The sequence below is a fragment of the Callorhinus ursinus genome, unplaced genomic scaffold (assembly GCF_003265705.2).
Source record: "Callorhinus ursinus isolate GAN/ISIS: 27379988/994484 unplaced genomic scaffold, GSC_fseal_2.0 scaffold100, whole genome shotgun sequence".
NCBI lineage: Eukaryota > Metazoa > Chordata > Mammalia > Carnivora > Otariidae > Callorhinus > Callorhinus ursinus.
The window spans coordinates 1236389-1254144 of record NW_027397162.1 but is presented as its reverse complement, the minus strand read 5'-3'; the positions used below and the strand labels follow the sequence as shown (position 1 = coordinate 1254144).

Here is a 17756-nt window from a genome sequence, read left to right as displayed (position 1 = left end):
TCAGTGCCAACACTATTTTTGAGCTTTGTATAGATTACATTATAGACATTGCTATAACCCTGTGAGGTAGGTGCTTTCTTTCTCCTGTTTTTACAGATGAGGAAACTGAAACCCAAAGGGCTTAAGTAACCTGATCAAGCAGAAATGTCTAGGAAGCCAGAGACTGGGACTAGCATTCAGGCTTCTGACTACAGAGCCCTACTGTGTTCTCTGTTTGCCTCTTAGGTGTCCCATTGAATTATAATTGATCTTTGCTGCCTACTCACTGGTCTGTACACTCCCTGAGGGCAGGGCCCTGGTTTTATTATCTGTACCCACAGATGAACCTCCTTCTCCCATGCCCCATCCAGTTAGTATCCCCATTGGTTGACTTGGTTCCGTAGAGGAAGTCCATGTGGTAACATGAGCTGACCTCACATTGGTGGCTCCAAGTCAGAACCCAAACATTCTATAGGGAGCAGAGTTTCTTAGTTCCTCATAAATATAGGGCAGATACTACACTATAGCTAAATATATCCTTTCATCCATATGATAAAAGACTAACAGTTTTGGAGTGATGGACAAGGTTCAAAGTTCTTTCACCTTTCTAGTTTTGTTTTTAATGGAATGCCCACTTCTTTTATGCTTGCCTTATGGAGGTGAGTTCCAACCAGTTGAACTAGCAAGAGACTTAATGGGTAGCTTCAACCATTGTTTTAACTTGTTTCAGGGGAAATAAAAAGGGGTAATTACATTTCACTGCTACAAGTTTTCTTTCAAAGGCTACAGATAGTCACAAACATCCACAAATGTCACTAAGCAGGAAGGTGTTTTCTCGGGACTCAAGTCATTGTGTTACTCATTGGGTGAAATGAGAACCATAGTCTGGGGTCCTCCTATTTACTATATGAATGTGTCTTTTCTTGTGTATTTGTTAGTAGCATGCTCCATACAATAATATAATTAGATAAGCATTGCTTGGAAATTAGTTTGATATTATTCTCTCTCCATAAGCTGGGCTTTCTTTTTAAGGATTACTGTGCTTCTTTTTCATTTCACTTAGCACACAGAGAAACTTTGACTGCCTCAGGATCTTTTGAATGTGTCTGTATGACTTTAATTGTAATTTGGGGGATGTTATGGTGGTAGACCGTGGGAATCCAGATACAGATGCTTTGCAAGTGTAAAATGTTCTTTATAATCATCTGTCTTCTATGCTTTGCATTTTGAGTCCAAAAACTCAAAGTTTATCTCAAAACAGAGAAACTGACCCTGACAATTGGGGAAGTCAGGCAGTAACTCCTCATGAAGATATATGGTACTTATAAACAATCTCTATTCTGTACAAGGGAAATGCTATCTGCACAATATAATAGCATCTCATTTCTGTAGGAGGAAAGGATATTGCCATGGGGCCCTCCCTGACCCTGGCTCTCTGACTTCTGATGAGAGCACAGACCCCTTCAAATCTGTCAGGTCCTCAACCAGCTCATGTGACTGCAAAAACAGACCAGAAGCCAAATGCATTATGTTCTTAACTCTCCATATTCATGAAAGGAAACGCTGGGTGCAAACAGAACAAATTGCCAATTAAACCACCTATTTCTATGAGGCATTGTAATAAATTTATTAACAGCATTTACTGTCTTAGCTATTAGGTCCCCTTGTCTAATACCAAGTTATTTATTTTCCTAAATTTGTCTTAAACTTGTGTCTTCTCTCTGATCCCTTTGTACGGCCTTCTAGCTCTGAGACCTACTATGCCCAAGCAATTCCCAGGGCATAATGGTAAGTCAAGGGATCTGGGAGGGGGCTGGGATTCAGGGACATTTCCCAAAGCTGTTGTGGTGTATGGCTCCAGAGGGCGCCCCACAGTGGTCATCACTAATCTGTACAGCCCTTTCTGCAAATTAGAAAAAGGAATGCCCTCTGGATGGTTGGTTTTGTCGTGATGACACTCAGAGCAGATTAGAAAATAGCACAGATGTCAAAGCATCAGGAAATACAGAAAATCTTAAAAACACAATTAATACATGCAGCCATCCCAAACACATTATTAGTTTTTCTAAACTCAGCTATGAATATATCACTTGCCTGTTCACCCCCCTACCGCCAAAGCCCAGAGATTGAATTCTTGCCAGGGTATCAGGAGACCTGCATTCTAATCTTTACTTTGAAACTAACTTGTGTTATGAGCTTGCTTGCACCAGAGGTTTGCTGAGACCTCTGCTGTGCCTGAGCTTTGGGTCCCAAGTTCAGGTTCCAATATGTAGTTAGAGGACAGAATTGTTTCAGATCATTGGAAGACTCCAATTTTCTCTGTAACCCTTAGCTCTTGGTTATATGGAAAGATGCCTAATTTATAATAAGGGAAATACGCATCCCAGTTTTCAGCTATCATGTTGAAAGTGAACAAAACGTTTCATTAAAAAAACTCGCAAAGGAATTGGGAAATATAATCTCTCGCTTTTTTTTTTTTTAAGTAGGCTCCACACCCAGTGTGGAACCCAACACAGGGCTTCAACTCACAACCCTGAGATGAAGACCTGAGCCGAAATCGAGTCAGACGCTTAACCGACTGAGCCACCCAGGCGCTGCTAATCTCACATTTTTTTAATTGAAGTATGATTAACATATAATATCCTATTAGTTTCAAGTGTATATAATCTCATATCTTGTGTGTAGGCAAGGAATGAGTGCAACTTCTGTAGAGGGCAATTGCCAATCCTTATAAATATAAAAAGAACATATTTACTTTTTGGCCCAGAGTATTGAAATATACCTGGGATTTATTTTAATCAGGTATGATAAGACATACAGACACAGAAATGATTGTTCATGAAGGAAGAACATTATACTCACAGATTCCTAGAAGCAGGAAGCAAAAGGGAACAAGAGGGAAGAGCATGGCCCATTGTCTTTATTGGTATTTTCATGGGAAGGAATGGGTGAGGTGGGGTAGGTACACAGAGTAGTGGATAGTTGGAATGATTTTGGTGGCCTCTGGGCTATAGGGATGCTTCCTAGTTGTCCAGCACCTGGCCCTGGGATAATTTAGGGCAGGGGGAACATTGGCTTGGTGTGTGAGAGGTAGCTGGGGCTGTGGACTCTGGATTGGTTGGTTTATATCAAAGGCATGCTCTCGGGGGAGTTGTCCGTGAACTGTAGGAAATAGCTAACCCTGGGAGGGACAGTCTGTCCAGGATCAAAACCTCAAATGTGAGAGCATCAAAAATACAAAAAATAGGAAAGCCTGGCTGGCGCAGGCAGTGGAGCATGCAACGCTTGGTCTCAGGGTTGTGAGTTCGAGCCCCACATTGGGTGCAGAGATTACTTAAAAATAAAATACCTTTTAAAAATACAGAAAATAAGAAAATATAGTCAATATACCCAGAAATTTCATTTCTAGGAAATTTGATTTCTAGGAAACTTTATTAAAAAAATATGTTTCTCAGAGGAGTGCCTGGGTGGCTCAGTCGGTTAAGCGTCCGCGTTCAGCTCAGGTCATGATCCCAGGGTCCTGGGATCGAGTCCCACCTCGGGCTCCCTGCTCTGCAGGGGGGGTGGCTGCTTCTCCCTTTCCCTCTGCCTGTTGCTCTCCCTGCTTGTGCTCGCTCTCTGTCAAATAAATAAATAAGATATTTTTTAAAAAATAGGTTTCTCGGGGCACCTGGGTGGTGCAGTGGGATAAGCATCCGACTCTCGGTTCAGCTCAGGTTGTGATCGCAAGGTCTTGAGATCTGAGCCCTGCTTTGGGCTCTGCACTCAGCAAGGAATCTGCTGGAGATTCTCTCTTTCCCTCTGCCCCTCCCCCTCACGCTCTCTCTTTCTTTTTCTAAAATAAATAAATAAATCTTTAAAAAAATATATGTTTCTCATTTCCCTAACCCACCTACTCTCCTGTTCTGCTTGGTGACTTTCACATCTATTTTTCTTGCTGTGCAAAACCCCCAACTCACCCTCAGGGGATGACCTTGTTTCCTCCATCACTGGCAAAATACAAGCAGTCAAAAGAGAGTATCTGCATCCGCCTCCCCATCTACCTGCAACTGCACCTTCCTTCTCTTTCTTCCTTCCTTTCCAGGTGAAGGATGGCCCCAGCCAGTGCGCCAGCATCCATCTCCACCAACTGGCATAGGCACAGTTGGCAATTCTTTCCTCATTTCCTGTAGTATCACAATTTAAAGTATCACTCCCATTCTCCTGTGAATGTGCTGCCAGTTCTCCCATCTTAGAAAGCAAAACCCATCTCTTGATCCCTTATCCCTTCTGTAAGCTGCCCTCACTTCTCTCCCCTCCAACACCAACGTTCCTCAAAAGAGTTTCTGAAACTCACTATCTCCAATTCCTTCCCTCCTGTTCTCTCTCAAACTATGTCAGTCACTAGCATCCCCACCACATCACTAGCCCTGCCTTCATCGATTTCTCCAGTGACCTTCCCGTGGCCAAATCCAGCGGCCAGTTTTTAGTACTCACTATACTGAAACCATCTGTAAACCATTTTTCCTCCCTGCCCCAGTATTTCATTGGGAAAACCTGAAAGCATACAGAAGGGCAGAGAAAATCGTAGAGTGAACACCCATATTCACCATGCCTGCTGTCTACAATTAAGTATTTTACACCGCTAGCCTTTTCGTAGTCCAAGTTCTTTTCGTCACGTTTGGCTGAGCTTTCATTGATGGGTGAACCTCAGGGCATTTTTAGTTCAGTTGCTGAAATCTTTCTGCGTCAGGGAAGGGACAGAGAGTGAGGGAAGGCCACGTGCAGGATGAAGAGTAATCACCTCAATTTGTCAGATTTTACAAGTGGCTGAATAATGTACTTGCTTTGCCAGTTGCTCTTTTGTTCGATTTGTATGAACAATAACTCTCTGGTTATAATTTTTTAAATTTCAGGTAGTAGGAAAGGTGATACACGTAACCGTATAAAGAACAACCAGAGTTTTATTGCACACTCAACACCCACGAACACCGACACCTGGAATGCAGGTTCGTGGAATGGCATTCTCAATTTCTCTGTAACATCCTTTCGGCACAGCCCTGCACACCCTAAGACCATCGGTGCAACCCCTGAGCCATCAAACTAAAGCCACTTTCCTTTTAGCTACAGAGATGGCAGGTGCTGCTAGGCTGAGTCAGGGATCCTGTATTTCTACAGAGTAAAAGAGGACTTTGACAAAGGACAAGAGGCAGAGGAAGCAAATGGAGTTAGGGATTACTTTATGTGGGAGTTCAAAGTATATTTGTTCACATAGGCTGTGCGATCTAGCCTCCGTAGTTTTAAAAATTAAGGATACTATTTTTTATGGTACTTCTGATTTTGTCTCCCAACCGCCTTTGAAATAACAGTATGATTAACAAATATATTAACTGATAGACACAAGTGAAATGAAATTTTATGAGAACTTTTCTTTCCATTTTTAGCACTGATTTCGCACAGACCTGCTCTTGTTCAAGTAATTATAATTGCGTGTGTAGCCTTTACCATTGCCCTGATATGTGGAATCGCTATTTCCTATGTGATATAGTAAGTATGTCCTAAGTAACATGTACCGTCCTCAACTAAGACACAACAAACTAACTAGGTTATTGTTTAGTAACGTTAATGATGGTGATGGTAATTCTTATAATCACTACATTATTATAGTCATGCCATATCTGCACACTAGCGTTTTTCAGAATATGGACTGTACTCATGGTGGGTCACAATAGAAATGAAAAAAAAAAGGATAGGACAGAATACAATTTAATAGGATAAAAATATTAAACATTACATTTTGTAAATGATGATTTTTTTAATTTTTAAAATTTTTAATTTATTTCTTTATTATGTTACGTTAGTCACCATACAGTATGTCATTAGTTTTTGATGTAGTGCTCCATGATTCATTGTTTGCATGTAACACCCAGTGCTCATCCCAACATGTGCCCTCCTTCAAACCCATCACGGGGCTACCCCCTCCCCCACCCCCTCCCCTCTGAGACCCTCAGGTTGTTTCCCGGAGTCCAGAGTCTCTCGTGGATCGTCTCCCCCTCTGATTCCCCCCCTTCATTTTCCCTTCCTTCTCCTAATGTCCTCTGTGCTGTTCCTTATGTTCCACAAATAAATGAAACCATATGATAATTGACTTTCCCTGCTTGACTTATTTCACGTAGCATCATCTCCTCCAGTCCCATCCATGTCGATGTAAAAGTGGGGTATTCATCCTTTCTGATGGCTGAGTAATATTCCGTTGTATACATGGACCACATCTTCTTTATCCATTCATCTGTTGAAGGGCATCTCGGCTCCTTCCACACTTTGGCTATTGCGGACATTGCTGCTATGAACATTGGGGTGCATAGGGCCCTTCTTTTCACTACATCTGTGTCTTTGGGGTCAATACCCAGGAGTGCAATTGCTGGGTCATAGGGTAGCTCTATTTTCAACTTTTTGAGGAACCTCCATAGTGTAAATGCTGATTTTTAACTTTTCAGAAAACAAACACACAGTTATGAGATAAAATGTATTTCCTATTGTGGATCATGGTCAAAATGCTTGAAAGCCACTGAGATGCTGGCATCCTCCCGAAATGTGGTGTTCTAAAGGGAACTTGAGGCATCTGAATAAGCAAAGAGGAAGTCAAACTCTCACTCTTTGCAGATGACATGATACTCTATCTGGAAAACCCAAAAGACTCCACCCCAAAATTGCTAGAACTCATACAGGAATTCAGTAAAGTGGCAGGATATAAAATCAATGTGCAAAAATCAGTTGCATTTCTATACACCAACAATGAGACAGAATAAAGAGAAATAAGGATTCAATCCCATTGACAGTTGCACCCCAAACCATAAGATACCTAGGAAGAAACCTAACCAAAAAGGCAAGGGATCTGTACTCAGGAAACTATAGAATACTCATGAAAGAAATTGAGGAAGACATAGAGAAATGGAAAAACGTCCCATGCTCATGGATTGGAAGAACAAATATTGTTAAAATGTCTATCCTACTTAGAGCAATCTACACATTCAATGCAATCCCTATCAAAATACCATTAACTTTTTTCACAGAACTGGAACAAATAATCCTAAAATTTGTATGGAACCAGTAGAGACCCCAAATAGCCAGAGTAATGTTGAAAAAGAAAACCAAAGCTGGTGGCATCACAATTCCAGACTTCAAGCTCTATTACAAAACTGTCATCATCAAGACAGTATGGTACTGGCACAAAAACAGACACATAGATCAATGGAACAGAATCGAGAGCCCAGAAATGGACCCTCAACTCTATGGTCAACTAATCTTCAACAAAGCAGGAAAGAATGGCCAATGGAAAAAAGACAGTCTCTTCAATAAATGGTGTTGGGAAAACTGGACAGCCACATGCAGAAGAATGAAACTGGACCATTTCTTTACACCATACACAAAAATAGACTCAAAATGGATGGAAGATCTAAATGTGAGACAGGAATCTATCAAAATCCTTAAGTAGAACACAAACAGCAACCTCTTCAACCTTGGCTGCAGCAACTTCTTGCAAGACATGTCTCCAAAGGCATGGGAAACAAAGGCAAAAATGAACTATTGGGACTTCATCAAGATAAAAAGCTCTTGCACAGCAAAGGAAACAATCAACAAAATCAAAAGACAACTGACTGAATGGGGGGAGAAGATATTTGCCAATGACATATCAGATAAAGGGCTAGTATCCAAAATCTATAAAGAACTTATCAAACTCAACACGCAAAGAACAAATAACCCAATCAAGAAATGGGCAGAAGACACGAACAGACATTTCTCCAAAGACATACAGATGGCCAACAGACACGTGAAAACATGCTCAACATCACTCAGCATCAGGGAAATACAAATCAAAACTACAATGAGATACCACCTCACACCAGTCGGAATGGCTAAAAGTAACATGTCAGGAAACAACAGATGTTGGCGAGGATTTGGAGAAAGGGGAACCCTCCCACACTGTTGGTGGGAATGCAAGCTGGTGCAGCCCCTCTGGGAAACAGTATGGAGGTTCCTCAAAAAGTTGAAAATAGAGCTACCCTATGACCCAGCAATTGCACTACTGGATATTTACCCCAAAGATACAAATGTAGTGATCTGAAGGGGCACGTGCACCCCAATGTTTATAGCAGCAATGTCCACAATAGCCAAGCTATGGGAAAGAGCCCAGATGACCATTGACAGATGAATGGATAAAGAAGATGTACTATATATACACAATGGAATATCATGCAGCCATCAAAAAAGGAAATCTTGTCATTCACAACGGGGATGTGGATGGAACTAGAGGGTATTATGCTAAGAGAGAGAAGTCAATCAGAGAAAGACAATTATCATATGATCTCACTGATGTGTGGAATTTAAGAAACAAGGCAGAGGATCATACGGGAAGAGAGTAAAAAACGAAACAAGATGAAATCAGAGAGGGAGACAAACCATAAGAGACTCTTACTCTTAGGAAACAAACTGAGGATTGCTGGAGGGGAGGGGGGTGAGGGGATGGGGTAACTGGGTGATGGACACTGGGGAGAGTATGTGTTGCAATGAGCCCGGGGTATTATATAAGACTGATGAATCACAGACCTGTACACCTGAAACAAATAATACATTATATGTTAATTGAATTTAATTTTTTTTTAAAAAGTGAACTTGATACTTTGGCAGGAATCTTAGTGCAAAGCAGAAAATTGTGACTGCTCTCTTTTTACTAAACACTTGTTATTATCTGGGAAAACAGCAGCATTTGGAGAAGATACATCTTGTTTGCACAAATAAAGTTTGTGGCCAAGCTCTTTCAAGTGATATGATCATTTTGATTGAGTATTAGACAAAAGAGCAGACTGTGACATCATGCTACTCTGACCAGAATGATATACTGATTCCTTCTCCAGGATTCAGTGCTGGGATTCTGTTGTATCCCATCAGAAACAGCTTGAGGAAGTAATAAATTATTTGCTGTATTGGAATTGAGTATGAACACAAGGAATATGTTGCCATGTATGGGATATTTAAGGTAGCCATTTTAGGATCACCTTCAAATATGTCCAATGAAGGCAAATAAGATTAAAGGTAAAAACTGAAGACATTTTACTAATGAGAGAGTATAATCAGCATGTTTAGTTCTGCAATATCTAACAAGGTGGTCTTGCACTGAATTTATATAACTGCAATTTCAGTTTATTTTCATTAGTATAGATAGATAAATAAATAAATATATACATACACATATATATATATATATATATATATATATATAGAGAGAGAGAGAGAGAGAGAGAGAGAGAGTTTTCTAAGATAATTCACTAAAACATCCTCTGGGACTTGTAGTGCCCAATTAAGTTGCTGAACTAATATCAACTCTTATAGCTTTTACATTTGTGTTACTCATAGGGCTGCACCAAGCTATTTCAGAGCATGAGGCAAAAGGAAAATTACATGCCCCAAGGTACATGTTTTAATGTAATTTTTAGTGGTTAACTTTTTCCAGAAGTAGGTTTTGAAAATACTATTTGTAAGTTTGCTTTCATTTAAACCAGAAAGTAAAATTACAATAAGCTCTGTTTCTGGTATAGAAAATATATAAACTTAAGGTGAGTTTTGATATACTACTTTTCAAATTGGTAATACATTATCAACTTCTTTAATGTTCTGGGAAAGAATAACCACTTAAAAATACATACAAACATGGGGCATCTGAATGGCACATTTGGTTGGGCCTTTGACTCTTCGTTTTGGTTGGGTCATAATCTTGGGGTAGTGGGATCAAGCCCTGCCTGGAGCTCCACACTCAGCACGGAGTCTGCTTGGGGCTCTCCCTCTGTCTTCCTCTGCCCCTCTCCACTCCACCCCTTCTCTGAAATAAATAAATAAATCCTAAAAAATTTTTTTAAAGATTTATTTATCTGAGAGATTACAAGAGAGAGCACAAGCAGGCGGGGGGTGGGCAGAAGGAGAGGAAGAAGCAGACTCCCCACTGAGCAGGGAGCCCGACAGGGGGTCAATTCCCAGGACCCATGAGATCATGACCTGAGCTGAAGGCAGACACTTAACCAACTGAGCCACCTAGGCGCCCCTAAATAAATAAATCTTTTTAAAAAAATACTTAAAAACATGTATATAGGGACTCACCTTTTTCTTTTGACTCAGGTTCCCATATGGTTCATCACAGCACTGTTGGATCCTACGTTTATTTGAAATTTTGATATTTGGTTTATCATGGATTTTTTCCCCATTCATTTCAATTTGTTAAAATACTGAGCTAAAACATTTATCATCATTACTGAATTTTTTTGGCATGCCCTTAAATTTTGCAACTGTAATCAAGACATTGGAGACCAGGATTTGGGTGATTACTGTTTTTTTTTTAAGATTTTATTTATTTATTTGACAGACAGAAAGAGGGAACACAAGCAGAGGGGAGTGGGAGAGGGAGAAGCAGGCTTCCCACTGAGCAGGGAGCCCAATGTGGGGCTTGATCCCAGGACCCTGGGATCATGACCTGAGCCGAAGGCAGACGCTTAACGACTGAGCCACCCAGGTGCCCTGGGTCATTACTGTTAACAATGTTTAGGATCAGGCCGGTTCTTCCTAATTACATACATCAAACAATTAGGAAGGTATATATGTTAGGAAAAAGGAAAGCATTCTATTTACCCCTTTTCACATCAAACAGAGATAGCTGCATAAAAATCCACTTCCAGCGCTGGATCTGGGGTGGGGTGAGCAAGGCACTCACCTCAGGTGCAAAATTTAAGAGGGTGCCAAAAAATTCAGTCATCAAGATGAGTAATATTTTAACGCAATATTTTATAAAATCAATATATTTCAAAAAATATCCATGATGTACAAAACACCAACATTTTAAATACAGGATCAGTAACATTGTTGGGCCAAGCCATATCAGAGAGTGGAGCAAAAGGAAAAATCAGTAATACCTATATGGACTTCATTTAAAATGTTGATATTTTGTTCATCATGGATTTCTTGGCACTCATTTTTCTTTTGTAAAATGTTGCATTAAGATATTCAGCTTAGGGGCGCCTGGGTGGCTCAGTCGTTGGGCATCTGCCGGCGTCCTGGGATCGAGCCCTGCATCGGGCTCCCTGCTCTGCGGGAAGCCTGCTTCTCCCTCTCCCACTCCCCCTGCTTGTGTTCCCTCTCTCACTGGGTCTCTCTCTGTCAAATAAATAAATAAAATCTTTTTTTAAAAAAACATTTTATTTATTTATTTGACAGATAGATAGAGAGCACAGGTAGGCAGAATGGCAGGCAGAGGGAGAGGGAGAAGCAGGCTTTCCGCCGAGCAGGGAGCCGGATGTGGGACTTGATCCCAGGACCCTCCTGGGATCATGACCCAAGCCGAAGGCAGCCGCCCAACCAACTGAGCCACTCAGGCGCCCCTAAATAAATAAAATCTTTAAAAAAAAGATATTATAGCTTAAAAAGAAGATATTATATTATCTTGCACCCCACAGGAGTTCCTTATTCATCTCACCTAGTCCTGGCCCTGAACCACATTTGGCACTGTGACTCCCCCTCCGCCTGTCAGCACACACTAGAGATCAATCTGTTTCTGCCTCCCTCCCCTGCCCACCACCATGTACTAGTGACTCCTTTTCAGTCAAAAGTCACAGGATGAAGATGTAATGATCTCCCTTGACAATTGTGCTCTTAAATTCATCTACGTTATTCTCCAGTCGGCTGGTCCAGGCTGAGGAAAGACAGCAGCTGGTGTGGCTTTATAACAATGTCAGGATACCATTCCTGGGAGATGGTGATGATGGTGTCAATGATGACAAAGAGGCCTCGGAGGATGGGAGCCTGGATGAGTCCACCTCCCTACTTCCAGAGAATGAGGAGGAGCTGGAAAAGTTCATTCACTCAGGTAAATGACTGACCATTTTATCTCGTCAGATGCGAAGTTGCATGAAAGCTGAGCTGTCCATGACGGTTTGGTTTCCAAAGGCAAAGCTAGGAGGGATTTAATGGAGTTTGAGGTAATAAAGGTGAATATTTACAGCCACATCTACAGAAATGAACTGTTCTCATCAAATTATACAGAGGGGCAAACAGCCACGGGTTGCTTGGTTCCTTTTGTGGGGCAATTCCAAGGACCAAAAGCAGAGTTCAGGAGACAAAACTTTCCCCAGACTAAACTCTTCCTTTAAGCACACTCATCAGTGTAGCATTATTCCCGAGTCTAGAACACAGACAGACAGATGTCTCTCTTGCACAGTCTGCCTCCGTCTGATGTGAACAGGATCCAGCCCACGGAACAGACCCTTGTATGAGAGATGCTCACCATGCCTGCAAATCTTTGTGAAGAGAAGGCAGCATATGTGCTCATATAAACCTGATTTTGTAAAAGTTCTGAGATACCCGCTTAAAAAAATTCGAGAGCAAAAATATGTAGAGTGCAGTGTCTGATTCAACCATGTCAGTCTTCCCTTGTATGGACCTCCTCTCTAACAACCGCAGACGCAGGTAGTCAGAGACAGGCTGGAAGGCCAGGAGTAGGTGATCAGTGATGTTTACTGACATTAATGCCCTTGTTTACCCTTGGGAAATATTTTTTTCAATGTCTTTTCCTTACTTTGAAGTATAGCTTTTCTTCATTCTTTTAAGGTTTTATTTAAATTCCAGTCAATTAACATACAGTGTAGTATTAGTTTCAAATGTACACTATAGTGATTCAGCACTTCCATATGACACCCAGTGCTCATCACAACAGGGGCAATTCTTAATCCCCGTCACCCGTTTCTCCCCACCCTCCCACTCACCTCCCTTCTGGTAGCCATCAGTTTGTTCTCTATGGTTAAGGGTCTGTTTCTTGGATTGCCACCCTCTTTTTTCCCCCTTTGCTCATTTGTTTCTTTTTTTTTTTAAGATTTTATTTATTTATTCATGAAAGACAGAGAGAGAGAGGCCGAGGGAGAAGCAGGCTCCCAAGGAGCAGGGAGCCTGATGCGGGACTCGATCCCAGAACCCCGGGATCACGACCTGAGCCGAAGGCAGACGCTTAACCATCTGAGCCACCCAGGCGCCCCTGCTCATTTGTTTCTTAAATCACTCATATGAGTGAAATCATATGGTATTTGTCTTTCTCTGACTTGATTCACTTAGCATAATATTCTCTGGCTCCATCCTTGTCATTGCAAATGGCAAGATTTCATTCTTTTTTATGGCTGAGTAATATTCTATTATGTATATATACCACATCTTCTTTATCCATTCATCAACTGACATTTTTTTTAATTGAGCATTTATAAAGCTTGTATATTAGATGTGGGAAAATAACTTTATTTTGGGGGGGAGTAAATAACTTTAAAATTCAATCTTCACCATCCTTTTCAGACAAATCACATTCATTATATCTTGAAAATTCTACTTTTTACACCTTTATTTTTCCATACCTTTTCTGTCACCTCTTTTATCTCTATTCCTCATTATTAGTATTTCAGTAACATTATGTCTATGTTTTAGTTATTAGATCCAAAAGAAGAGAGTATATGGTAAACAAGAGATTGAAGAAAGAACAAGATTTATTAATGGAAACAAAAATAGGGAATTCTATGCACAGTATATTCTCAGAGGATCTATGAGAGCAAACGGAAGAGATGCAGGATGTGCTAGCCAGTGTGGAGCCAACAGTTGCAAGGACAACCCACGACTGGGGACCTGAGCATGACTTACTCCTGGAGAGCTCTGTTCAGAGCGCTCTAAAGAAGAAAACTAGAAGTATATAACAGAAAATAAATCCATATGTGCAATGATTCTTGATTCTTAGCTCTCATAGTCCATTAATAATTATAACTTAATTGGAAAAGAGAAAAATCTAACTTCATGAATACAAAAAGAGACTGTCAGGATTTTTTTTCTAAATTTTTTATTTATTTATGTTTTTTAGGATTTTCTTTCCTTGGTCCTAACCAAAAGCACAAATGATTTCTTTGGGCAGTCTCTCAGACCAAGCTAAGGAATTGCTTTCATCATACAAAATTTTTCCAGGGCTATTATCTATCAATTCCAGTACCTTGCCTCTATTTTCCTCACAAAGAAGCTGAGAATATCAAAATAGATATGACACTGGATTAAGATGCAATCATCCCTGTTTTTAAGGAGCTGGGACCTGGTGAGGAAAAAGGGTCTGTAGGCAAGGAGCTGTAAAGCATGGCCAGTTGTGGGATGCTATAAGCCGGGAGCTGCTGAGAGCTGTGGAAATATAGGAGTCAAGACTGGATCCAAATGGGTCAGTGCTTTGGAAAACGGTCTGATGGTTCCTCGGAAAGTTAAACAGACAGTCACTACATGGCCTAGCAATTCCACTCTTCAGGTTAGGTCCGAGGAACCTGAAAACACACATACACAGAAAAACCTGGACACAAATGTCCACAGCAGCATTACTCATAAGAGCAAAAAGGTGGAAACAACCCAGCTGTCCATCAACTGACAAAAAGATAAATAAAATGGGGGTCTATCTATACAATGGAATATTCTTCAGCCATAAGAAAGACAGAAATACCGATACATCTACAACATAGAGAAACCTTGAAAACGTTATGCTAAATGAAATAAGTTAGACACAAAGGTCACACGTTTTCTGATTTCATTTATCCAAAATGCCCAAAATAATCAAATCCATAGAGGCAGAGAGTAGTTAAGTGTTTCCAGGAACTGGGTGAGAAGAGAAAAGGGAAGGACTGCTGATGGGTGTGGGGTTTCTTTTTGGGGTAAGGAAAATGTTTAAAAACTAGGTAGTTGTGATGGTTATACAACGTGGTGAATATACTAAAAAATGAAAAAAACAAAAACAAAACACCACGGGATTGTACTCTTTAAAAGAGCAAATGTTGTGGTATGTGAAAGAGATCCCAAACAAACTGTTGAAAAAAAGATTTTGTCTAATTTGAGGGTGAACTGAAGCCAGACCTAGGCTTCCTGACTCTTCCTTCCAGTTTCCATCCTTCCTAAAATAAAAAAATTATAACAACAACAACAAAAATTATAATAGACAACGTGACAAAGGAATAGTGGGGTTATATATGAGAAATTGGGACAGTCCAAAGAATCTTTCAGCCAACAGTTTGCACCTGCCTTGGTGGTGCAGCCAGGAAGGAGTTACGTGTGGGATGGGTGGCCCAGGGGACAGCAGGGCAGTGCTGGCCGGTGTCCTGCACCGATCCACAGCCCCCAGACCCTGGGTGGGCCTTCAGTGCCCTTCAGTGCAACCTCATATCCTTGGGGAAGACACACACCCAGCCCCTATGAGATAAAATCCTAAGTTAGGAAGCAAGACTGCTATCTTAGTTGGCTCAGGCTGCCCTAAAAAAAATGCTGTTGATGAGGTGGCTTAAACAACAAATATTTATTTCTCACTGTCCTAGAGGCTAGAAGTCCAAGACCAAGGTGCTAGCATGGTTGAGTTCTCGGGCAAGCCCTATTCCTGATTTCCTCACATGGTGGAGAGAGGGAGAGAAGCAGCAAACTCTCTCGTTTCTGATTATAAGGGCACTGATCCCATTCATGAGGGCTCCACCCTCATGGCCTGATTACCTCCCCAAGGCCTCACCTCCAAATGACATCACGCAGGGGATGGGGGAGTCACAAACAGTCTATAGCAATTGCTTTTATTTTTTTTAAGACCTTATTTATTTCAGGGCACCTGGGTGGCTCAGTTGGTTAAGCGACTGCCTTCGGCTCAGGTCATGATCCTGGAGTCCCAGGATCAAGTCCCGCATCGGGCTCCCTGCTCAGCAGGGAGTCTGCTTCTCCCTCTGACCCTCCCCCCTCTCATGCTCTAGCTCATTCTTTCTCTCAAATAAATAAATAAAATATTAAAAAAAAGACCTTGTTTATTTCAGAGAGAGAGAATGCGTATGCAGGCATGAGCAGGGAAGGGCTAGAGGGAGAAGCAGACTTCCCACCAAGCAGGGAGCCCGATGCGGGGCTCGATCCCGCAACCCTGAGATCATGATCTGAGCTGAAGGCAGACGCTTAAACGCCACCCAGGCACCTCCCCCCCATCCCAGCTACTTAAAATTTACTGGGAGCTAGCTGGTACTAGAGGAAGCAGGATGGAAATCCATTACATCATTGGTAACTCTCAGAGCAATTATATCCCAGCGTTCCAAATCAGGTGAGGGCCCAGAAAGTGGGGAATCCAGGGTTCAGTGTACCTCTGTGCCTCTGGAATCCATCAAGGTTTATGGCTAGGCTCTCTGGTCATTGGCCCCCAGCCTGGTACATATTCCAGTGTTGGTTTTGCGGGCAGCTCACTACATATCATATATAGACACCAGCATGGAGAGGCTGGACTGCTTTTTATCACCTTGAATAAACCAAGGAAGGGAAGAACATGAGTCTTCATGGGCAGATGTCTCTTAGCAGAAACCACTGTGGTAGGTGGAATTCTAAGATGGCCCCCAAGATTCTTGCCCCTGGTGTACATAGCTGTATCATTTCTTCCCCTTGAGTGTGGCTCTGTGAATATGGAAATGTCATGTATGGCCCTCCCATGATTAGGTTGAGGAGATAGAATAGTTGCTCTTTTAATTGTTACATTATATAAGACTCTGACTTAGCCAACTGGAGAGCCACCTCTCTGAGTCTTTAGGGACTGGCTCCATGCAGGGAAAGACTTCCACTAATCAACCTAGCATGAAAGCTTGAGGCCTTCTCCTATCTTTTCCGGGCATCATGCATCTCCCCTGGTGTGTGTCTGTGTGTGTGTGTTCCCCAATTCTACACATGTCTTAATTTTCTTAATGGTCTCACACCCAATTCTTCTGGTGTATTCCTCTGCCTAAACTGTCCCCAGCCACCTACCAGACTGCTGTCTTCCCGCAGCTATCCCAAGGTTTGTAATCTGCCAGTGTCCTTACTGCCTCCAACCTGATTTCCAAACGATTGCCACCATTCCCATCATCACCGAGGCAGGCGATGCAGAAACTGGACCCTGGGTCAGCTTTCAGACAAGCCAGAACACGGCAATCAAGCCCCACTGTTTTCCTTCCTTCCTGGACTTCTGTAGACCTCTAACTGATGCGTAAGTACTCGTAAAGCTATTTTGATCAGCATGTTTTGTTTATTCAGTGTTTTTAAGGATAGTAAGGGCCTGTAGATTCCGAGTCTGCCATTTATTGATGTCACTCTGGTTTAAGATTAAACTTTCAAAATTGTTTTTCTTATTGGCATGGTTGGCTTTTTGGAATTCTTGTCATCTATACAAAAGGTTTTCACTTTTGAGTGAGATGATTTCTATCTCACTAATTTGTAGGACTTCTTTATTAAATGATTTAATTATTTATATAGCTGCTTTTTAACAATTATGAGTGATTCACATATCTTCTAAACTGGGTGGCTCATCATTTCTGTTTTTGTGGTATTCTGTAATCATAGACTCTTTCCTTTTAATGTAATTGGTTATATTTTTTGTAGTTGGTTATATTTAAATACATACTTACTGTCATATTTTTGTGTCTGTTTTGAGAAATCCTCTATGTACATTGTACATGCATTCTCTTCAGTCAACTTGTAAAACAGTCGTTCCTGTCATTCCAAGTAAGCTCTCTCCACCTGCAACTAATATTTCTGTATACTTTGAAGAAGAGGTCTAAATTCGTATTTTACCATTAAAAAAATTTTTTTTAAGATTTTATCTATTTATTTGAGAGAGAGCAAGAGCCAGAGAGCACAAGCGGGGTGAGAGCACCAGCAGGGTGAAGGGCAGAGGGAGAAGCAGACTCCCTGCAGAGCAGGGACCCCGATGCAGGGCC

General features: G+C 41.4%; 1 protein-coding gene across 2 annotated transcripts; it reads left to right on the top strand.

The window, feature by feature from the left end:
- The first annotated feature begins 462 nt into the window (after positions 1-462).
- On the top strand, positions 463-17292 carry CUNH19orf18 (chromosome unknown C19orf18 homolog). 2 transcript variants are annotated; one of them, XM_073889033.1, is made up of 6 exons: positions 463-638; positions 1726-1767; positions 4875-4967; positions 5403-5505; positions 11679-11866; positions 16828-17292. In XM_073889033.1, exons 1-6 carry the CDS (start codon positions 557-559, stop codon positions 17028-17030), a joined length of 711 nt encoding a protein of 236 aa, XP_073745134.1. In that variant the 5' UTR covers positions 463-556; the 3' UTR covers positions 17031-17292. The 2 variants fall into 2 exon arrangements, with proteins under 2 accessions (XP_073745134.1, XP_025705162.1); XM_025849377.2 differs by lacking the exon at positions 16828-17292 and adding an exon at positions 13465-13743.
- The last annotated feature ends 464 nt before the right edge of the window (positions 17293-17756 follow it).